A 24,181-nucleotide genomic window follows, 5' to 3' on the forward strand; every position below is an offset into this window, starting at 1 on the left:
CAACACACACATTGAACATACCACAACATACCACTGTTTAATATGGATTTAACTCCTTCAATAATCTAAATACAAATTAATAAACAGGATTGTTTTTTTCATTTACATCTTAATAAAAAGTGTTAGGAAATAAAAAAAATTGAAATGGAATTGGATGATTGAGGTGAATTATCACACAATGGCCACTGTGAGGCGCTGGTATCTTGGAAAGAGGGGGCAGCAACCCTCACTCTCAGGTTCCGAGGCTATTAGTAAAAGAAGCCTTAGTCACTAGTCTCAATGAAGGATATCATACTAGTATAAGATAACAGTGTACATTTGAAACAGACAATATTATCCCCTACACAGGGAACGTTTACCACAAAACAAATATAATCTAAATAGAATATTGCCTATAAATCAAACAGGCTCATAATATACAGCACCAGTCAAAAGTTTGGAAACACCATCTCATTCAATTGTTTTCCTTTATTTTTACTATTTTCTACATTATAGAATAATAGTGAAGACGTCAAAACTACGAAATAACATACGGAATCATGTAGTAACCAAAAAGTGTTAAACAAATCAAAATATATTTTATATTTGAGATTCTTCAAAGTAGCCACCCTTTGCCTTGATGACAGCTTTAAACACTCTTGGCATTCTCTCAACCAGCTTCATGAGGTAGTCACCTGGAATGCATTCCAATTACCAGGTGTTCCTTGTTAAAAGTTCATTTGTGGAATTTCTTTCGTTCTTAATGCGTTTGAACCAATCAGTTGTGTTATGACAAGCTAGGGGTGGTAAACAGAAGATCTGGTAGAAGACCAAGTCCATATTATGTCAAGAACAGCTCTGATAAGCAAAGAAAAATGACAGTCCATCATTACTTTAAGACATGAAGGTCAGTCAATACAGAACATTTCAGGAACTTTGACATTTTCTTCAAGTGCAGTCGCAAAAACCATCAAGCGCTATGATGAAACTGGCTCTCATGAGGTCCGCCACAGGAAAATAAGACCTAGAGTTACCTCTGCTGCAGAGGATAAGTTCATTAGAGTTAACTGCACCTCAAAATGCAGTCCAAAAAAATGCTTCACAGAGTTCAAGTAACAGACACATCTCAACATCAACTGTTCAGAGGAGACTGCGTGAATCAGGCCTTCATGGTTGAATTGCTGCAAAGAAACCAGTACTAAAGGACACCAATAAGAAGAAAATACTTGCTTGGGTCAAGAAACACAAGCAATAGACATTAGATAATCTGTCCTTTGGTCTGATGAGTCCAAATTTGAGATTTTTGGTTCCAACCGCCGTGCCTTTGTGAGACACAGAGTAGGTGAACGGATGATCTCCGCAGGTGTGGTTTCCACCGTGAAGCATGGCGGAGGCATTCTGCAGTGATATACCATCCCATCTGGTTTGCGCTTAGTGGGACTATCATTTCTTTTTCAACAGGACAATGACCCAACACACCTCCAGGCTGTGTAAGGACTATTTGACCAAGGAGATTGCAGGAGTGCTGCATCAGATGACCTGGCCTCCACAATCACCCAACCTCAACCCAATTGAGATAGTTTGAGATGAGCTGGACCGCAGAGTGAAGGAAAAGCAGCCAACAAGTGCTCAGCATATGTGGGAACTCCTTCAAGACTGTTGGAAAAGCATTCCTCATGAAGCTGGTTGAGAGAATGCCAAGAGTGTGTCATCAAGGCAAAGGGTGGCTACTTTGAAGAATCTAAAATCTAAAATATATTTTGATTTGTTTAACACTTTTTTTAGTTTTGATGTCTTCACTATTATTCTAAAATGTAGAAAATAGTAAAAATAAAGCAAAACCCTTGAATGAGTTGGTCTCCAAACTGTTGACTGGTACTGTACATATTCATACAATGATACAGTACATATGTTCACAAATACAGTTGTGCACACACAATGTAAATAGACATAATAACACACTCGCTACAGCATATTGTACTACGACATAGAGAACTCATTCCACTTCAATTGCTGTGTGCAGTGTGGACATGAGATAGACCAGGCACATCACCATCTCCAAGTGGACACTTCACAGAGAACAAATACACCACTGGGATGATCAGGAGTGGGGACAGGGGCAAGTGGGGAGAGGGGAACCGTCAGGACAGACAGACCACTGGGACGATCAGGGACAAGTGGGGAGAGAGGAACAGTCAGGAGGACAATGGAAACCACGACGAGACAAAGAGAGGTGCTTGGCCATAAATGAAGAGGGTGGGTATGATGGAGTGGGGGGTAACAGTTGATAATGATGTCAGTGACATGGGGCTTGGTATAAATCATACAGCAGGGACTGCGTGGTGATGTCTCTTTACCCCCGTTACAGTCACATGGTGCCCGCCACTGAGTCTGTTCACATGCTGATGTCATCCAGACGTCTGTCTGTCTGTCTGTCTGTCTGTCTGTCTGTCTGTCTGTCTGTCTGTCTGTCTGTCTGTCTGTCTGTCTGTCTGTCTGTCTGTCTGTCTGTCTGTCTGTCTGTCTGTCTGTCTGTCAGACCTGTCCTTTAGTCTGCAGGTGGATCCAGTCTGTGAACTTGGTGACCTGTGTGTAGACTCCAGGGCGGTTCTGCCGAGCGCACCCCTCCCCCCAGCTCACGATCCCCGCCAGAAACCACCGCCGACCCCTCTCTAGACACACCAGAGGACCCCCTGAGTCACCCTAAACACACACACACACACACACACACACACACACACACACACACGTTTAAACACAGACAGACACGTAAACAGGAAAACACACAGGAAAACACACAGATAAAACTCAACAAAGACAATGTTGAGGCACATTAACACACACAATGACAAAACAAACACAAACACACCACACACTCAGAAACCCCTCCTCACCTGACAGGCATCCACTCCTCCCTGCAGGTTGCCAGCACAGAGCATCCTGGGAGTGACAGCGTCTTCATATAACTTGTTACAGTTGTTCCTGTTGATGATCTTCACTGTGGCCTCCTGCAGCAGAGATGCCAGCTCACCTGGAACAAACACAGGAACTCAGTAACACTTTGTTTTATATAGCTAGTTCTGTTAGAGTTAGTATTTACAAAAAAATGATGTGCAAGCACCTGGAACTCAACAGAACATTCTTTATAGAATGTTGTATGAATGGTAACTAGCTGCCAAATCATACAAGGATTCCAAAGAGACCAAAGTGTGTCAGTTGCCATGTTGGACACATTGTATGTTTTCTGCCAGGTATCCAACATCAGCCATTATCCCTGGGCAGCACTTACCATCCTCCATCAGGACCCCCCAGCCCGTGACGTGGCAGCTGGTCCCGGTGGTGAAGGTGTGGGAAGAGGCGGGGACACAGACGGGCTGTACCAAGTCATTGAAGTAGACAGGGGTGCTGAGCTCCAGCAGGGCGATGTCGTAGTCAGAGGTGAACTGGTCGTACTGGGAGTGGAGGATAATACGACGGATCTGTCTGGTGGCTGCAGCATTGCTGGCCGTGTTCATCACGCGCACGCCCATGTAGGCACGCCACGACCGCGTATCAGAGTACCTACACACACAGCCATGCAGGGACACACATGGAAGTACACAGGCACAGTAATCATTATTACAGTAATGATGATGATGAAAAGGACTATGATGATGTTGATGAGGACTATGATGATGATGATGAGGACGATGATGATGATGATGAGGACTATGATGATTATAATGAGGATTATGATAATGATGATGATGACGATGATAATGAAAAGGACTATGATGATGATGATGATGATGAGGACTATGATGATGATGATGAGGACTATGATGATGATGATGACTATGATGATGATGATGAGGACTATGATGATGATGATGATAAGGACTATGATGATGATGATGATGATGAGGACTATGATGATGATGATGATAATGAAAAGGACTATGATGATGAGGATGATGATGAGGACTATGATGATGATGACTATGCTGATGATGATGAGGACTATGATGATGATGATGATGATGATGAGGACTATGATGATGATAAGGACTATGATGATGATGAAGTTTATTATGATGATGATGATAATGATGATAAGGACTATGATGATGATGATGATGATGAAAAGGACTATGATGATGATGATGATGATGATAATGATGATGAGGACTATGATGATGATGATGATGATAAGGACTATGATGATGATGATAATAATGAAAAGGACTATGATGTTAATGATGAGGACTATGATGATGAGGACTATGATGATGATGATGATGATAAGGACTATGATGATGATGAAGATTATTATGATTATGATGATGATGATGAGGACTATGATGATGATGATGATAAGGGCTATGATGATGATGATAAAGACTATGATGATGATGAGGATTATGATGATGATGATGATAATGATGATAAGGACTATGATGATGATGATGATGATGAGGACTATGATGATGATGATGATAATGATGATAAGGACTTTGATGATGATGAAGACTATTATGATGATGATGATGATGATGATGATAATGATGGTAAGGACTATGATGATGACGATGATGATAAGGATGATGATAGTGATGAGGACTATGACGATGATGATAAGGACTATGATGATGATGATGATGATAATGAAAAGGACTATGATGATAATGATGAGGACTAGGATGATGATGAGGACTATGATGATGATGATGATAAGGACTATGATGAAGATGAAGATTATTATGATGATGATGATGATGAGGACTATGATGATGATGAAGATTATTATGAGGATGAGGATGATAAGGACTATGATGATGATGAGGATTATTATTATGATGATGATGATAATGATGATAAGGACTATGATGATGATGATAAGGACTATGATGATGATGAGGACTATGATGATAATGATGATAAGGACTATGATGATGATGAGGAGGAGGAGGAGGACAATGATGATGATGAGGAGGAGGAGGAGGACAATGATGATGATGATGAGGACTATGATGATGATAATGAAATTGACTATGATGATGATGATGATAATGAAAAGGACTATGATGATTATGATGATGATAAGGACAATGATGATGATGATGATGATGAGGAGGACTGATTCATCATGAAGAAACGAATGAACACAACAATGCTGACTACAATAACAAAGCATCTCACTTGATGGTGTCAGAGTCCTGGAAGCAGTGTGCAGCAGAGATGAGCCAGCGGCTGGTGACCAGGGTCGCTCCACACACATGCCCATAACGCTCCATCTGTAGACTGACCTGCCACGGCCATGCCCCCGTTCCCGCATCAGACCCGCCCACTATCTTAGCACGCTTCCTGGGCCGGGTGCCACAACCTGGGGGGAAAGTAACTGGTGTAAAAATGTGTTAGAACTGGTGTATGTAGGTTCATACGTATGTTATAACTAGTATATGTAGGTTCGTACATGTGTTATAGCTGGTGTATGTAGGTTCATACATGTGTTATAACTGGTGTATGTAGGTTCATACGTGTATTTAACTTGTATATGTAGGTTCATACGTGTATTATAACTGGTATATGTAGGTTCATACATGTGTTGTAACTGGTATATGTAGGGTCATACGTGTTTTATAACTGGTATATGTAGGTTCATACGTGTGTTATAACTGGTATATGTAGGTTCATACGTGTATTATAACTGGTATATGTAGGTTCATACATGTGTTATAACTGGTATTTGTTGGTTCATACATGTGTTATAATTGGTATATGTAGGTTCATACGTGTGTTATAACTGGTATATGTAGTTTCATACATGTGTTATAACTGGTATATGTAAGTTCATACGTGTGTTATAAGTGGTAATGAGTCTCACCGCAGCGAGTCTCGTCTGATCCATCAGAACAGTCTTTGACGCCGTCACACTCTGGGTTGATCTTATTCACACACTTCCCATTGGCACACTTATAGGAGGATGGAGAGCAGCCCTTATGGACTGGACACACAGAAAGAGAGGGAGGGAGGGAAAAACAGAGAAGAGAGGGATTGAGGATTGGATGAATATAAACAAAGAAAGATGCAGACGGATAGAAGGACGGACGGACCAATTGACAGACGGACGGACTCACATGCTTTAGTGCAGTTGATCTCATCACTGCGGTCCTTGCAGTCTATGACACCATCACAGACTGAGGACTTGGAGACACACACCTTGTTGTGGCACATGTGGTAGCATTGACCTGCTGGGGGGACAACAAATCAAATGTTATTTGTCACATGCCCCGAATTCAACAGGTGTAGACCTTACCGTGAAATGCTTACTTACAAGCCCTTAACCAACAATGCAGTTCAAGAAATAGAGATAAGAAAATATTTGCTAAATAAACAAAAGTAAAAAATTCAATAAAAAGTAACACAATAAAATAACAATAACGAGGCTATATACAGGGGGTACCCGTTAATCAATGTGCAGGGGTACAGGTTAGTCGAGGTAATTTGTAGGTAGGGGTAAAGTGACTATGCATAGATAATGCATAGATAATAAACAGCGACTAGCAGCAGTGTAAAAACAAAGGGGGGGGGGGGGGGGTTCAATGTAAATAGTCTGGGTGGCCATTTGATTAATTGTTCAGCAGTGTTATGGATTGTGGGTAGAAGCTGTTAAGGAGCCTTTTTGACCTAGAGTTGGTGCTTCGGTACCACTTGCCATGCGGTAGTAGAGAGAATAGTCTATGACTTGGGTGACTGGAGTCCCTGCTAATTTTTTGGGCCTTCCTCTGACACCGCCTGGTATATAGGTCCTGGATGGCAGGAAGCTTGGCCCCAGTGATGTACTGGGCCATAAGCAGGACCCTCTGTAGCGCCTTACGGTCAGATACCGAGCAGTTGCTATACCAGGCGGTGATGCAACCTGTCAGGATGCTCTTGATGGTGCAGCTGTAGAACTTTTTCAGGATCTGGGGACCAATGCCAAATCTTTTCAGTCTCCTGAGGGGGAAAAGGCCCTATTCACGACTGTCTTGGTGTGTTTGTACAATGATAGTTTGTTGGTGATGTGGACACCAAGGAACCGCTCCACTACAGCCCTGTCAATGTGAATGGGGGCGTGTTTGGCCCTCCTTTTCCTGTCAGCCACAATCATCTCCTTTGTCTTACTCACGTTGAGGGAGAGGTCTCTGACCTCCTCCCTATAGGCTGTCTCATCGTTGTCGGTGATCAGGTCTACCAAATCAAATCAAATCAAATGTATTTATAAAGCCCTTACATCAGTTGATGTTACAAAGTGCTGTACAGAAACCCAGCTTAAAACATCAAACAGCAAGCAATGCAGGTGTAGAAGCACGGTGGCTAGGAAAACCTCCCTAGAAAGGCCAGAACCTAGATAGAAACCTAGAGAGGAACCAGGATATGAGGGGTGGCCAGTCCTCTTCTGGCTGTGCCGGGTGGAGATTATAACAGAACATGGCCAAGATGTTCAAATGTTAATAGATGACCAGCAGGGTCAAATAAAAATAATAATCACAGTGGTTGTAGAGGGTGCAACAGGTCAGCACCTCAGGAGTAAATGTCAGTTGGCTTTTCATAGCCGATCATTCAGAGTATCTCCACTGCTCCTGCTGTCTCTAGAGAGTTAAAAACCGCAGGTCTGGGACAGGTAGGACGTCCGGTGAACAGGTCAGGATTCCAGTTGAAACTGGAGCAGCAGCACGACCAGGTGGACTGGGGACAGCAAGGAGTCATCAGGCCAGGTAGTCCTGGGGCATGGTCCTAGGGCTCAGGTCCTCCGAGTGAGAGAAAGATCGAAAGAAAGAAAGAGAGAAAGAAAGAGAGAAAACGAGAGAACAACACCGTTGTGTAGTCAGCAATCTTAATGACGATGGAGTTGTGCTTGGCCACGCAGGCGTGGGTGAACAGGGAGCACAGCAGGGAAATAAGCATGCAACCCTGAGGGGCCCCCATGTTAAGGATCAGCCTGGCAGATGTGTTGTTGTCTACTCTTACCACCTGGGGGCGGCACGTCAGGAATTCCAGGATCCAGTTGTAGAGGGAGGTGTTTAGTCCCAGTGTCCTTAGCTTAGTGATGAGCTTCGTGGGCACTACGGTGTTGAACGCTGAGCTGTAGTCAATGAACAGTATTCTCACATAGGTGTTCCTTTTGTCCAGGTGGGAAAGGGCAGTGTGGAGTGCGATTGAGATTGTGTCATCTGTAGATCTGTATGGGCGGTGTGCGAATTGGCGTGAGTGCTACAGGGCGGTAGTCATTTAGTCCGGTTACCTTCGCTTTCTTGGGCACAGGGACTATGGTGATCTGCTTGAAACATGTAGGTATTACAGATTCGGTCAGGGAAAGGTTGAAAATGTCAGTGAAGACACTTTCCAGTTGGTTCATGCATGCTCTGAGTACACATCCTGGTAATCCGTCTGGCCCTGCGGCCTTGTGAATATTGACCTGGTTAAAGGTCTTGCAGTGAAGGAGAGCGTGATCACACAGTCGTCCGGAACAGCTGGTGCTCTCATGCATGCTCCAGTGTTGCTTGCCTCAAAGCGCACATAAAAGGCATTTAGGTTGTCTGGTAGGCTTGCTTCCCTGTGCAGCCCGCAGCTGGGTTTCTCATTATAGTCTGTAATATTTTGCAAGCCATGCCACATCCGACGAGCGCCAGAGCCGGTGTAGTAGGATTCAATCTTAGCCCTGTATTGACGGTTTGTCTGTTTGATTGTTTGTCTGAAGGCATATTGGGATTTCTTATAAGCGTCCGGATTAGCGTCCCACTCCTTGAAAGCAGCAGCTCTAGCCTTTAGCTCGGTGATGATGTTGCCTGTAATCCATGGCTTCTGGTTAAGATATGCACGCATGGCCACTGTGGGGGAGACGTCGTCGATGCACTTATTGATGACATCGGTGACTGAGGTGATATACTCCTCAATGCAATTGGATGAATCCCGGAACATATTCCAGTCTGTGCTAGCAAAACAGTCCTGTAGCATAATATCCTTGTCATCTGACTACTTCCATATTGAGCGAGTCACTGGTACTTCCTGCTTTATTTTTTGCTTGTAAGCAGGAATCAGGAGGATATAATTATGGTCAGATTTGATAAAATGGAGGGCGAGAGAGAGCTTTGTATGCATCTCTGTGTCACGTCCTGACCAGTATAGAGGATATTTTGTTATTGTAGTTTGGTCAGGAGGTGGCAGAGGGTAGTTTATTTATGTATTACGGGGTTTTTGGTCACTGGTCTATGTTTGTATTTCTATGTGTATATTCTAGGGTAGTTTTTCTATGTGTAGGTTGGGTGCTGGACTCTCAATTGGAGGCAGGTGTTTCTAGTTGCCTCTGATTGGGAGTCCTATAAATAGGTGTGTGTTTTGTTTGTCACTTGTGGGTAGTTGTTTGAGAGCACTGCTTTTGTTGAGCCTGCTTCTCTGTTCCTGTCGTTAGTTTGTTTATTGTTTTTCCGTGGTGTTCTCATTATTATAATAAATATGTTGAGCACGCAACCTGCTGCGCCTTGGTCCCATTCTCTCTTCCACGACAGCTGTTACACTCTGTGTGTCACGGTTGTCGTCTGGAATGGAGGACCAAAACGCAGCAGGAATGTGGATGCTCATCTTATTTATTTAAATAACAAGAACACCAAAAAACAACAAAACAAAACGAAACGAACTCACGAACAACGAAACAGTCTTGTCAGGCACACTCTGGCTGATCCGGGCAGACGGGCCACTCTGGCAGTTCCGGGCAGACTGGCGGGCGGCTCTGGGGACTCCTGACTGGCGGGCGCCTCTGGCGACCCCTGACTGGCGGGCAGCTCTGGCGACTCCTGACTGGCGGGCAGCTCTGGCGACTCCTGACTGGCGGGCAGCTCTGGCGAATCCTCACTGGCGGGCAGCTCTGGCGACTCCTGACTGGCGGGCAGCTCTGGCGACTCCTGACTGGTGGGCAATCTGGCGACTCCTGACTGGCGGGCAGTTCTGGCGACTCCTGACTGGCGAGCGGCTGACGCACTAGATGCCTGATGCGTGGTGCTGGTACTGTAGGTATCAGCCTGGGAACACGCACCTCAGGACTAGTGCGGGGAGCGGGAACAGGACGAGTCGGACTGGGCTGACGCACTGGAAGCCTGGTGCGTGGTGCTGGTACTGGGCGTGCCAGACTGGGAACACGCACCTCAGGGCTAGTGCGGGGAGCGGGAACAGGACGAGTCGGACTGGGCTGACGCACTGGAAGCCTGGTGCGTGGTGCTGGTACTGGACGTGCCAGACTGGGAACACGCACCTCAGGGCTAGTGCGAGGAGCGGGAACAGGACGAGTCAGACTGGGCTGACGCACTGGAAGCCTGGTGCATGGTGCTGGTACTGGAAGTGCCAGACTGGGGTTTCGCACTTCTGGGTCCGCACGAGAGACAGGAACTGGAAACACCGGGCCATGGAGGCGCACAGGCGGTCTTGATCTCACCTCCTGCACAACCCGTCCTGGCTGGATGGAACTAGTAGCCCTGTACGAGCGGGGTGCTAGTACAGGGCGAACTGGGCTGTGCAGGGGCCTGATGGTTGCCGTGCGTAGAGCGGGCGTAGGGTAGCCTGGTCCTAGGAGGCGCACCGGTGACCAGACGCGCTGCGCAGGCATCCTCCTAGCAGGCTGGATGCCCACTCTAGCACGGCATCTGTGAGGGGCTGGAATAACTCGCACTGGACTGTGCGTGCGTATGGGCGAGATTGTGCGCACTTCAGCAAAACACGGCGCCCTCCACTCCATACGGTCCTCCATATAAACACGGGGAGCTGGCTTAGGGCTCACCCTTGGCCCAGCCAAACTACCCGTGTGCCCCCCCCCAAAAAAATTATTGGGGGTGCCTCTCGTGCTTCAATGCCAGTCGTGTTCCTCGGTAGCGTTCCCGGTCTTCGCTCCATTTTCTCCATGGGCCCTCCCCGGCCATAATCTGTTCCCATGTCCATTTCTCCCGTTGGTCCAACTTAAATTCCCCTTGCTCCTCAAAGTCCACCTGTTGCTCCTTCCTCCGCTGCTTGGTCCGTTTGTGGTGGGAGATTCTGTCACGGTTGTCGTCTGGAATGGAGGACCAAAACGCAGCAGGAATGTGGATGCTCATCTTGTATATTTATTTAAATAACAAGAACACCAAAAAACAACAAAACGAAACGAACTCACGAACAACGAAACAGTCTTGTCAGGCACACTCAGCAAAACAAGAAACAATCTCCCACAAACACTACACCAAACAATTACCCATATATAGGACTCTCAATCAGAGGCAACGAGAAAGCACCTGCCTCCAATTGAGAGTCCAACCCCCCATTAACCTAAACATAGAAATACAACAAACCAGAAAGAACATAGAAATACCAAAACATAGAACATAGACCAAAAACCCGGAAATAATAAATCAAACGCCCTACTAAATAAACCACCACCCCGAACCACATAAAACAAATACCCTCTGCCACGTCCTGACCAAACTACCATAACAAATAACCCTTTATACTGGTCAGGACGTGACACTGTGTGTGGACTAAAGGTGGTCTAGAGTTTTTTTCCCTCTGGTTGCACATGTGACATGCTAGTAGAAATGAGGTAAAAACGGATTTAAGTTTGCCTACATTAAAGTCCCCTCGCTTCTGGATGAGAACTTTCTTATTTGCTTATGGCCTTATACAGCTCGTTCAGTTCAGTCTTAGTGCCAGCATCGGTTTGTGGTGGTAAACAGACGGCTACGAATAATATAGATGAAAACTCTCTTGGTAGATAATGTGGTCTGCAGCTTATCATGAGGTGCTCGACCTCAGGCGAGCAATAACTCGAGACTTCTTTAATATTAGACATCGTGCACCAGCTGTTATTGACAAATATACACACACCCTCACCCCTTGTCTTACCAGACGTAGCTGTTCTGTCCTGCCGATGCACTGAAAACCCAGCCAGCTCTATATTATCTGTGTCGTCGTTCAGCCACGACGCAGTGAAACATAAAATATTCAAGTTTTTAATGTCCCGTTGGTAGGATAATCACGAATGGAGATCATCCAGTTTATTTTCCAGTGACTGCACGTTGGCCATTAGACCAGATGGTAGAGGCGGGTTACCCACTCGCCAACGAATTCTCACAAGGCACCCCGATCTCTGCCCCCTGTATTTCCGTCTTTTCTTCACGCAAATTAAGTTAGTTTGAGGTGAGTAAACGCTGTTCTGATATCCAGAAGCTATTTTTGGTCATACGATACGGTAGCAGCAACATTATGTACAAAATAAGTTACAAACAATGCAAAAAAACTAACAAAATAGCACAGTTGGTTAGGAGCCTGTAAAACGGCAGCCATCCCCCCGGCGCCATTAATATTACAGAGTAAACACCTGACCTGGGGCAGGCGCATATACCCAGAGTCCGCACACACACACACACACACACACACACACACACACACCACCACAGAAAAATAAACGCACCCAGACCAAGAAACGGGGAGAGGGGCTGTCCTTACCACAGACCATTCCTCTATGCGCGGGCATAATGAAAACAAGTAACAAATGGTCTCACACAATCTTATGATGAACAAACAATGCAATGATGTTTCTAAGTAGTTTCTAAGCAGATCTTTAGATAAAGTGTGTGGTCCAGTCGTGTGTATGGTACTCACCACAGTCGGCCTCCTCGCTGCTATCTCCACATTTACTCTGGCTGTTACACTGGCTGCTGTGAGGCCGGCACTGACCGTTCCCACAATACACCTCACCTGGACGACAGGTCACTACACACAACACAACATACTGGTTTTGTTTTGAAGAAATACAGTACTTATTGCACAGGCAGATCACTTATGGGGATCACTGTCAATGAAACATTACCAATCTTCAACATCTTCGTCATCCTTACTGAATGCATGTACAGTATGTGAGGAATTAGAGTGTTGAGGGTAACATACTTACAGCATTTAGCCTCGTCCCGTCCGTCTGAACAGTCTCTGACTCCGTCACACACCTTCCTGAGAGGAACACACCTCCCATCCCCACAGCGGAACTGACGAGGACACGCTGGAGAGAGAGAGCAGGGGTTGAGGAAGGGAGAGATGAGAGAAAGAGGGACTGACTTACTTCTACAGTATCTCTGTATGGGTGAGAACCTGGAATCTATAGGTCTGTCTCAGAGTGTATGGTAGAGTTGAGTATTTCAGTTGTAACTCTAAGCTCTGTATAGGCTAGTGTAAAGGATGTCACACTGCTTCCTCAGCAAGTACCACTTCCTCCTGATTCCACCGAGGCTTGAACCCAGGACCTCTGCCTTGTTAGCACACGTGACAGCCCTCTTGAAGCCTCTTACCAGTCGGCGCCACTGAAAGTTAACAATTTGGCGGCGCAAGTGGCGACACTTCAGTCTGAAGAGTAAGTTTCACATCCCAATGAACTACACTTGCTGTCTTACTAGTGTGTGGTAGAAGTGTGAGGTAGAGGTGTGTGGTAGAGGTGTGTGAAACAGGTGTGTCAGGTAGAGGTGTGTGATACAGGTGTGTGATACAGGTGTGTCAGGTAGAGATGTGTGATACAGGTGTGTCAGGTAGAGATGTGTGATACAGGTGTGTGGTAGAGATGTGTGGTACATGTATGTCAGGTAGAGATGTGTGATACAGGTGTGTCAGGTAGATATGTGTGATACAGGTGTGTCAGGTAGAGATGTGTGATACAGGTGTGTCAGGTAGAGATGTGTGATACAGGTGTGTCAGGTAGAGATGTGTGGTACAGGAGTGTGGTAGAGATGTGTGATACAGGTGTGTGATAGAGGTGTGTGGTACAGGTGTGTCAGGTAGAGATGTGTGATACAGGTATGTCAGGTAGAGATGTGTGATACAGGTGTGTGATAGAGGTGTGTGGTACAGGTGTGTCAGGTAGAGGTGTGTGATACAGGTGTGTCAGGTAGAGATGTGTGATACAGGTGTGTCAGGTAGAGATGTGTGATACAGGTGTGTCAGGTAGAGATGTGTGATACAGGTGTGTCAGGTAGAGATGTGTGGTACAGGTGTGTCAGGTAGAGATGTGTGATACAGGTGTGTGGTAGAGATGTGTGGTACAGGTATGTCAGGTAGAGATGTGTGATACAGGTGTGTCAGGTAGAGATGTGTGATACAGGTGTGTCAGGTAGAGATGTGTGATACAGGTGTGTCAGGTAGAGATGTGTGGTACAGGTATGTCAGGTAGAGATGTGTGATACAGGTGTGTCAGGTAGAGATGTGTGATACAGGTGTGTCAGGTAGAGATGTGTGATACAGGTATGTCAGGTAGAGATGTGTGATACAGGTGTGTCAGGTAGAGATGTGTGATACAGGTGTGTCATGTAGAGATGTGTGATACAGGTGTGTGATAGAGGTGTGTGGTACAGGTGTGTCAGGTAGAGATGTGTGATACAGGTATGTCAGGTAGAGATGTGTGATACAGGTATGTCAGGTAGAGATGTGTGGTACAGGTGTGTCAAGTAGAGATGTGTGATACAGGTGTGTCAGGTAGAGATGTGTGATACAGGTGTGTCAGGTAGAGATGTGTGATACAGGTGTGTGATAGAGGTGTGTGGTACAGGTGTGTCAGGTAGAGATGTGTGATACAGGTATGTCAGGTAGAGATGTGTGATACAGGTGTGTGATAGAGGTGTGTGGTACAGGTGTGTCAGGTAGAGATGTGTGATACAGGTGTGTCAGGTAGAGATGTGTGATACAGGTGTGTCAGGTAGAGATGTGTGGTACAGGTGTGTCAGGTAGAGATGTGTGATACAGGTGTGTGATAGAGGTGTGTGGTACAGGTGTGTCAGGTAGAGATGTGTGATACAGGGATGTCAGGTAGAGATGTGTGATACAGGTGTGTGATATAGGTGTGTGGTACAGGTATGTCAGGTAGAGATGTGTGGTACAGGTGTGTCAAGTAGAGATGTGTGTTACAGGTGTGTCAGGTAGAGATGTGTGATACAGGTGTGTCAGGTAGAGATGTGTGATACAGGTGTGTCAGGTAGAGATGTGTGATACAGGTATGTCAGGTAGAGATGTGTGATACAGGTGTGTCAGGCAAAGATGTGTGATACAGGTATGTCAGGTAGAGATGTGTGGTACAGGTGTGTGGTAGAGGTGTGTGGTACAGGTGTGTCAGGTAGAGATGTGTGATACAGGTGTGTCAGGTAGAGATGTGTGATACAGGTATGTCAGGTAGAGATGTGTGATACAGGTGTGTGATAGAGGTGTGTGGTACAGGTGTGTCAGGTAGAGATGTGTGATACAGGTGTGTCAGGTAGAGATGTGTGATACAGGTGTGTCAGGTAGAGATGTGTGATACAGGTATGTCAGGTAGAGATGTGTGATACAGGTGTGTGATAGAGGTGTGTGGTACAGGTGTGTCAGGTAGAGATCTGTGATACAGGTGTGTCAGGTAGAGATGTGTGATACAGGTGTGTGGTAGAGATGTGTGATACAGGTGTGTCAGGTAGAGATGTGTGATACAGGTGTGTCAGGTAGAGATGTGTGATACAGGTGTGTCAGGTAGAGATGTGTGATACAGGTATGTCAGGTAGAGATGTGTGATACAGGTGTGTCAGGTAGAGATGTGTGGTACAGGTGTGTCAGGTAGAGATGTGTGATACAGGTGTGTCAGGTAGAGATGTGTGATACAGGTGTGTCAGGTAGAGATGTGTGGTACAGGTGTGTCAGGTAGAGATGTGTGGTACAGGTATGTCAGGTAGAGATGTGTGATACAGGTGTGTCAGGTAGAGATGTGTGATACAGGTGTGTGGTAGAGGTGTTTGATACAGCTGTTTGTGATACAGGTGTGTGGTAGAGATGTGTGATACAGGTGTCTGTGGTAGAGATGTGTGATACAGGTGTGTGGTACAGGTGTGTGATACAGGTGTCTGTGGTAGAGGTGTTCAATACAGGTGTGTGATAGAGATGTGTGGTAGAGGTGTGTGATACAGGTGTGTGGTAGAGGTGTTCAATACAGGTGTGTGATACAGGTGTGTGGTAGAGGTGTTCAATACAGGTGTGTGATAGAGATGTGTGGTAGAGGTGTGTGATACAGGTGTGTGGTAGAGGTGTTCAATACAGGTGTGTGATACAGGTGTGTGGTAGAGATGTGTGATACAGGTGTGTGATATAGGTGGGTGCTACAGGTGTGTGTGGTACAGGTGGGTGATACAGGTGTGTGATACAGGTGTGTGGTAGAGGTGTTCGATACAGGTGTGTGATACAGGTGTGTGGTAGAGGTGTGTGATACAGGTGTGTGGTAGAGGTGTGTGATAGAGGTGTGTGGTACAGGTGTGTCAGGTAGAGATGTGTGATACAGGTATGTCAGGTAGAGATGTGTGATACAGGTGTGTGATAGAGGTGTGTGGTACAGTTATGTCAGGTAGAGATGTGTGGTACAGGTGTGTCAAGTAGAGATGTGTGATACAGGTGTGTCAGGTAGAGATGTGTGATACAGGTGTGTGGTAGAGATGTGTGATACAGGTGTGTGAGGTAGAGGTGTGTGATACAGGTGTGTCAGGTAGAGATGTGTGATACAGGTGTGTCAGGTAGAGATGTGTGATACAGGTGTGTCAGGTAGAGATGTGTGATACAGGTGTGTCAGGTAGAGATGTGTGATACAGGTGTGTCAGGTAGAGATGTGTGATACAGGTGTGTGATAGAGGTGTGTGGTACAGGTGTGTCAGGTAGAGAAGTGTGATACAGGTGTGTCAGGTAGAGATGTGTGATACAGGTGTGTCAGGTAGAGATGTGTGGTACAGGTGTGTCAGGTAGAGATGTGTGATACAGGTGTGTGATAGAGGTGTTTGGTACAGGTGTGTCAGGTAGAGATGTGTGATACAGGTATGTCAGGTAGAGATGTGTGATACAGGTGTGTGATAGAGGTGTGTGGTACAGGTATGTCAGGTAGAGATGTGTGGTACAGGTGTGTCAAGTAGAGATGTGTGATACAGGTGTGTCAGGTAGAGATGTGTGATACAGGTGTGTCAGGTAGAGATGTGTGATACAGGTGTGTCAGGTAGAGGTGTGTGATACAGGTATGTCAGGTAGAGATGTGTGATACAGGTGTGTCAGGTAGAGATGTGTGGTACAGGTATGTCAGGTAGAGATGTGTGATACAGGTGTGTCAGGTAGAGATGTGTGATACAGGTGTGTGATAGAGGTGTGTGGTACAGGTGTGTCAGGTAGAGATGTGTGGTACAGGTGTGTCAGGTAGAGATGTGTGATACAGGTGTGTGATAGAGGTGTGTGTACAGTTCAGGTAGAGGTGTGTGGTACAGGTGTGTCAGGTAGAGATGTGTGATACAGGTGTGTCAGGTAGAGATGTGTGGTACAGGTGTGTGGTAGAGGTGTGTGGTACAGGTGTGTCAGGTAGAGATGTGTGATACAGGTGTGTCAGGTAGAGATGTGTGATACAGGTATGTCAGGTAGAGATGTGTGATACAGGTGTGTGATAGAGGTGTGTGGTACAGGTGTGTCAGGTAGAGATGTGTGATACAGGTGTGTCAGGTAGAGATGTGTGATACAGGTGTGTCAGGTAGAGATGTGTGATACAGGTATGTCAGGTAGAGATGTGTGATACAGGTGTGTGATAGAGGTGTGTGGTACAGGTGTGTCAGGTAGAGATGTGTGATACAGGTGTGTCAGGTAGAGATGTGTGATACAGGTGTGTCAGGTAGAGATGTGTGATACAGGTGTGTCAGGTAGAGATGTGTGATACAGGTGTGTCAGGTAGAGATGTGTGATACAGGTGTGTCAGGTAGAGATGTGTGATACAGGTGTGTGATAAGTCATGTGTCAGGTAGAGATGTGTGATACAGGTGTGTCAGGTAGAGATGTGTGGTACAGGTGTGTCAGGTAGAGATGTGTGATACAGGTGTGTCAGGTAGAGATGTGTGATACAGGTATGTCAGGTAGAGATGTGTGATACATGTGTGTCAGGTAGAGATGTGTGACACAGGTGTGTGGTAGAGATGTGTGATACAGGTGTGTCAGGTAGAGATGTGTGATACAGGTGTGTCAGGTAGAGATGTGTGATACAGGTATGTCAGGTAGAGATGTGTGATACAGGTGTGTCAGGTAGAGATGTGTGGTACAGGTGTGTCAGGTAGAGATGTGTGATACAGGTGTGTCAGGTAGAGATGTGTGATACAGGTGTGTCAGGTAGAGATGTGTGGTACAGGTGTGTCAGGTAGAGATGTGTGGTACAGGTATATCAGGTAGAGATGTGTGATACAGGTGTGTCAGGTAGAGATGTGTGATACAGGTGTGTGGTAGAGGTGTTTGATACAGCTGTTTGTGATACAGGTGTGTGGTAGAGATGTGTGATACAGCTGTCTGTGGTAGAGATGTGTGATACAGGTGTGTGGTACAGGTGTGTGATACAGGTGTCTGTGGTAGAGGTGTTCAATACAGGTGTGTGATAGAGATGTGTGGTAGAGGTGTGTGATACAGGTGTGTGGTAGAGGTGTTCAATACAGGTGTGTGATACAGGTTTGTGGTAGAGGTGTTCAATACAGGTGTGTGATAGAGATGTGTGGTAGAGGTGTGTGACACAGGTGTGTGGTAGAGGTCTTAAATACAGGTGTGTGATACAGGTGTGTGGTAGAGATGTGTGATACAGGTGTGTGATATAGGTGGGTGCTACAGGTGTGTGTGGTACAGGTGTGTGATACAGGTGTGTGCTACAGATGTGTGGTAGAGGTGTTCGATACAGGTGTGTGATACAGGTGTGTGGTACAGGTGTGTGATACAGGTGTGTGGTAGAGGTGTTCAATACAGGTGTGTGATACAGGTGTGTGGTAGAGGTGTGTGATACAGGTGTGTGGTAGAGGTGTGTGATAGAGGTGTGTGGTACAGGTGTGTCAGGTAGAGATGTGTGATACAGGTGTGTCAGGTAGAGATGTGTGATACAGGTGTGTCAGGTAGAGATGTGTGGTACAGGTATGTCAGGTAGAGATGTGTGATACAGGTGTGTCAGGTAGAGATGTGTGATACAGGTGTGTCAGGTAGAGATGTGTGATACAGGTGTGTCAGGTAGAGATGTGTGATACAGGTGTGTGGTAGAGGTGTGTGATACAGGTGTGTGGTAGAGGTGTGTGATAGAGGTGTGTGGTACAGGTGTGTCAGGTAGAGATGTGTGATACAGCTGTGTCAGGTAGAGATGTGTGATACAGGTGTGTGGTAGAGGTGTTTGATACAGCTGTTTGTGATACAGGTGTGTGGTAGAGATATGTGATACAGGTGTCTGTGGTAGAGATGTGTGATACAGGTGTGTGGTACAGGTGTGTGATACAGGTGTCTGTGGTAGAGGTGTTCAATACAGGTGTGTGATAGAGATGTGTGGTAGAGGTGTGTGATACAGGTGTGTGGTAGAGGTGTTCAATACAGGTGTGTGATACAGGTGTGTGGTAGAGCTGTTCAATACAGGTGTGTGATAGAGATGTGTGGTAGAGGTGTGTGATACAGGTGTGTGGTAGAGGTGTTCAATACAGGTGTGTGATACAGGTGTGTGGTAGAGATGTGTGATACAGGTGTGTGATATAGGTGGGTGCTACAGGTGTGTGTGGTACAGGTGTGTGATACAAGTGTGTGATACAGGTGTGTGGTAGAGGTGTTCGATACAGGTGTGTGGTACAGGTGTGTGGTACAGGTGTGTGATACAGGTGTGTGGTAGAGGTGTTCAATACAGGTGTGTGATACAGGTGTGTGGTAGAGGTGTGTGATACAGGTGTGTGGTAGAGGTGTGTGATAGAGGTGTGTGGTACAGGTGTGTCAGGTAGAGATGTGTGATACAGGTGTGTCAGGTAGAGATGTGTGATACAGGTGTGTCAGGTAGAGATGTGTGATACAGGTGTGTGTGATACAGGTGTGTCAGGTAGAGATGTGTGATACAGGTGTGTCAGGTAGAGATGTGTGATACAGGTGTGTCAGGTAGAGATGTGTGATACAGGTGTGTGATAGAGGTGTGTGGTACAGGTGTGTCAGGTAGAGATGTGTGATACAGGTATGTCAGGTAGAGATGTGTGATACAGGTGTGTCAGGTAGAGATGTGTGATACAGGTATGTCAGGTAGAGATGTGTGATACAGGTGTGTGATAGAGGTGTGTGGTACAGGTGTGTCAGGTAGAGATATGTGATACAGGTGTGTGGTAGAGGTGTGTGGTACAGGTATGTCAGTTAGAGATGTGTGATACAGGTGTGTCAGGTAGAGATGTGTGATACAGGTGTGTGATAGAGGTGTGTGGTACAGGTATGTCAGGTAGAGATGTGTGATACAGGTGTGTCAGGTAGAGATGTGTGATACAGCTGTGTGATAGAGGTGTGTGATACAGGTGTGTCAGGTAGAGATGTGTGGTACAGGTAGAGATGTGTGATACAGGTGTGTCAGGTAGAGATGTGTGATACAGGTATGTCAGGTAGAGATGTGTGATACAGGTATGTCAGGTAGAGATGTGTGATACAGGTGTGTGATAGAGGTGTGTGGTACAGGTGTGTCAGGTAGAGATGTGTGATACAGGTATGTCAGGTAGAGATGTGTGATACAGGTGTGTCAGGTAGAGATGTGTGATACAGGTATGTCAGGTAGAGATGTGTGATACAGGTGTGTGATAGAGGTGTGTGGTACAGGTGTGTCAGGTAGAGATATGTGATACAGGTGTGTGGTAGAGGTGTGTGGTATGCAGATGTGTGATACAGGTGTGTCAGGTAGAGATGTGTGATACAGGTGTGTGATAGAGGTGTGTGGTACAGGTATGTCAGGTAGAGATGTGTGATACAGGTGTGTCAGGTAGAGATGTGTGATACAGCTGTGTGATAGAGGTGTGTGATACAGGTGTGTCAGGTAGAGATGTGTGGTACAGGTATGTCAGGTAGAGATGTGTGATACAGGTGTGTCAGGTAGAGATGTGTGATACAGGTATGTCAGGTAGAGATGTGTGATACAGGTATGTCAGGTAGAGATGTGTGATACAGGTGTGTGATAGAGGTGTGTGGTACAGGTGTGTCAGGTAGAGATGTGTGATACAGGTATGTCAGGTAGAGATGTGTGATACAGGTGTGTCAGGTAGAGATGTGTGATACAGGTGTGTGATAGAGGTGTGTGATACAGGTGTGTCAGGTAGAGATGTGTGGTACAGGTATGTCAGGTAGAGATGTGTGATACAGGTGTGTCAGGGAGAGATGTGTGATACAGGTGTGTCAGGTAGAGATGTGTGATACAGGTGTGTCAGGTAGAGATGTGTGATACAGGTGTGTCAGGTAGAGATGTGTGATACAGGTGTGTGATAGAGGTGTGTGGTACAGGTGTGTCAGGTAGAGATGTGTGATACAGGTATGTCAGGTAGAGATGTGTGATACAGGTGTGTCAGGTAGAGATGTGTGATACAGGTATGTCAGGTAGAGATGTGTGATACAGGTGTGTGATAGAGGTGTGTGGTACAGGTGTGTCAGGTAGAGATGTGTGATACAGGTGTGTGATAGAGGTGTGTGGTACAGGTGTGTCAGGTAGAGATATGTGATACAGGTGTGTGGTAGAGGTGTGTGGTACAGGTATGTCAGTTAGAGATGTGTGATACAGGTGTGTCAGGTAGAGATGTGTGATACAGGTGTGTGATAGAGGTGTGTGGTACAGGTATGTCAGGTAGAGATGTGTGATACAGGTGTGTCAGGTAGAGATGTGTGATACAGCTGTGTGATAGAGGTGTGTGATACAGGTGTGTCAGGTAGAGATGTGTGGTACAGGTATGTCAGGTAGAGATGTGTGATACAGGTGTGTCAGGTAGAGATGTGTGATACAGGTATGTCAGGTAGAGATGTGTGATACAGGTATGTCAGGTAGAGATGTGTGATACAGGTGTGTGATAGAGGTGTGTGGTACAGGTGTGTCAGGTAGAGATGTGTGATACAGGTATGTCAGGTAGAGATGTGTGATACAGGTGTGTCAGGTAGAGATGTGTGATACAGGTGTGTGATAGAGGTGTGTGATACAGGTGTGTCAGGTAGAGATGTGTGGTACAGGTATGTCAGGTAGAGATGTGTGATACAGGTGTGTCAGGTAGAGATGTGTGATACAGGTGTGTCAGGTAGAGATGTGTGATACAGGTGTGTCAGGTAGAGATGTGTGATACAGGTGTGTCAGGTAGAGATGTGTGATACAGGTGTGTGATAGAGGTGTGTGGTACAGGTGTGTCAGGTAGAGATGTGTGATACAGGTATGTCAGGTAGAGATGTGTGATACAGGTGTGTCAGGTAGAGATGTGTGATACAGGTATGTCAGGTAGAGATGTGTGATACAGGTGTGTGATAGAGGTGTGTGGTACAGGTGTGTCAGGTAGAGATGTGTGATACAGGTATGTCAGGTAGAGATGTGTGATACAGGTGTGTCAGGTAGAGATGTGTGATACAGGTGTGTGATAGAGGTGTGTGATACAGGTGTGTCAGGTAGCGATGTGTGGTACAGGTATGTCAGGTAGAGATGTGTGATACAGGTGTGTCAGGTAGAGATGTGTGATACAGGTGTGTCAGGTAGAGATGTGTGATACAGGTGTGTCAGGTAGAGATGTGTGATACAGGTGTGTCAGGTAGAGATGTGTGATACAGGTGTGTGATAGAGGTGTGTGGTACAGGTGTGTCAGGTAGAGATGTGTGATACAGGTATGTCAGGTAGAGATGTGTGATACAGGTGTGTCAGGTAGAGATGTGTGATACAGGTATGTCAGGTAGAGATGTGTGATACAGGTGTGTGATAGAGGTGTGTGGTACAGGTGTGTCAGGTAGAGATGTGTGATACAGGTGTGTGGTAGAGGTGTGTGGTACAGGTATGTCAGTTAGAGATGTGTGATACAGGTGTGTCAGGTAGAGATGTGTGATACAGGTGTGTGATAGAGGTGTGTGGTACAGGTATGTCAGGTAGAGATGTGTGATACAGGTGTGTCAGGTAGAGATGTGTGATACAGCTGTGTGATAGAGGTGTGTGATACAGGTGTGTCAGGTAGAGATGTGTGGTACAGGTATGTCAGGTAGAGATGTGTGATACAGGTGTGTCAGGTAGAGATGTGTGATACAGGTATGTCAGGTAGAGATGTGTGATACAGGTATGTCAGGTAGAGATGTGTGATACAGGTGTGTGATAGAGGTGTGTGGTACAGGTGTGTCAGGTAGTGATGTGTGATACAGGTATGTCAGGTAGAGATGTGTGATACAGGTGTGTCAGGTAGAGATGTGTGATACAGGTGTGTGATAGAGGTGTGTGATACAGGTGTGTCAGGTAGAGATGTGTGGTACAGGTATGTCAGGTAGAGATGTGTGATACAGGTGTGTCAGGTAGAGATGTGTGATACAGGTGTGTCAGGTAGAGATGTGTGATACAGGTGTGTCAGGTAGAGATGTGTGATACAGGTGTGTCAGGTAGAGATGTGTGATACAGGTGTGTCAGGTAGAGATGTGTGATACAGGTGTGTGATAGAGGTGTGTTGTACAGGTGTGTCAGGTAGAGATGTGTGATACAGGTGTGTCAGGTAGAGATGTGTGATACAGGTGTGTCAGGTAGAGGTGTGTGATACAGGTATGTCAGGTAGAGATGTGTGATACAGGTGTGTCAGGTAGAGATGTGTGGTACAGGTATGTCAGGTAGAGATGTGTGATACAGGTGTGTCAGGTAGAGATGTGTGGTACAGGTGTGTCAGGTAGAGATGTGTGATACAGGTGTGTCAGGTAGAGGTGTGTGATACAGGTGTGTCAGGCAGAGATGTGTGATACAGGTGTGTCAGGTATAGATGTGTGATACAGGTGTGTGGTAGAGATGTGTGATACAGGTGTGTGATAGAGGTGTGTGGTACAGGTGTGTCAGGTAGAGATGTGTGATACAGGTGTGTCAGGTAGAGATGTGTGATACAGGTGTGTGATACAGGTGTGTCAGGTAGAGATGTGTGATACAGGTGTGTCAGGTAGAGATGTGTGATACAGGTGTGTCACGTAGAGATGTGTGATACAGGTGTGTCAGGTAGAGATGTGTGATACAGGTTTGTCAGGTAGAGATGTGTGATACAGGTGTGTGGTAGAGGTGTTTGATACAGCTGTTTGTGATACAGGTGTGTGGTAGAGATGTGTGATACAGGTGTCTGTGGTAGAGGTGTGTGATACAGGTGTCTGTGGTAGAGGTGTGTGATACAGGTGTGTGATACAGGTGTGTGGTAGAGGTGTTCAT

The 24,181-nt window shown here is 46.0% G+C and overlaps 1 protein-coding gene across 1 annotated transcript in view; it reads right to left on the bottom strand.

The window, feature by feature from the left end:
- Positions 1–1,800: 1,800 nt before the first annotated feature.
- LOC106579543 (suppressor of tumorigenicity 14 protein homolog) overlaps positions 1,801–24,181 on the bottom strand; it is a 40,267-nt gene continuing 17,886 nt past the window's right edge. Inside the window, exons 12-19 of the mRNA XM_014159551.2 lie at positions 12,911–13,015; positions 12,622–12,732; positions 6,096–6,209; positions 5,843–5,962; positions 5,158–5,341; positions 3,269–3,540; positions 2,874–3,010; positions 1,801–2,682 (exon numbers count right to left, since the gene is read on the bottom strand). Coding sequence (XP_014015026.2) covers positions 2,515–2,682; positions 2,874–3,010; positions 3,269–3,540; positions 5,158–5,341; positions 5,843–5,962; positions 6,096–6,209; positions 12,622–12,732; positions 12,911–13,015 — 1,211 coding nt within the window. The 3' untranslated portion in view covers positions 1,801–2,514. The remainder of the gene's footprint in view (positions 2,683–2,873; positions 3,011–3,268; positions 3,541–5,157; positions 5,342–5,842; positions 5,963–6,095; positions 6,210–12,621; positions 12,733–12,910; positions 13,016–24,181) is intronic.

This window comes from Salmo salar, chromosome ssa19 (genome assembly GCF_905237065.1).
Source record: "Salmo salar chromosome ssa19, Ssal_v3.1, whole genome shotgun sequence".
NCBI lineage: Eukaryota > Metazoa > Chordata > Actinopteri > Salmoniformes > Salmonidae > Salmo > Salmo salar.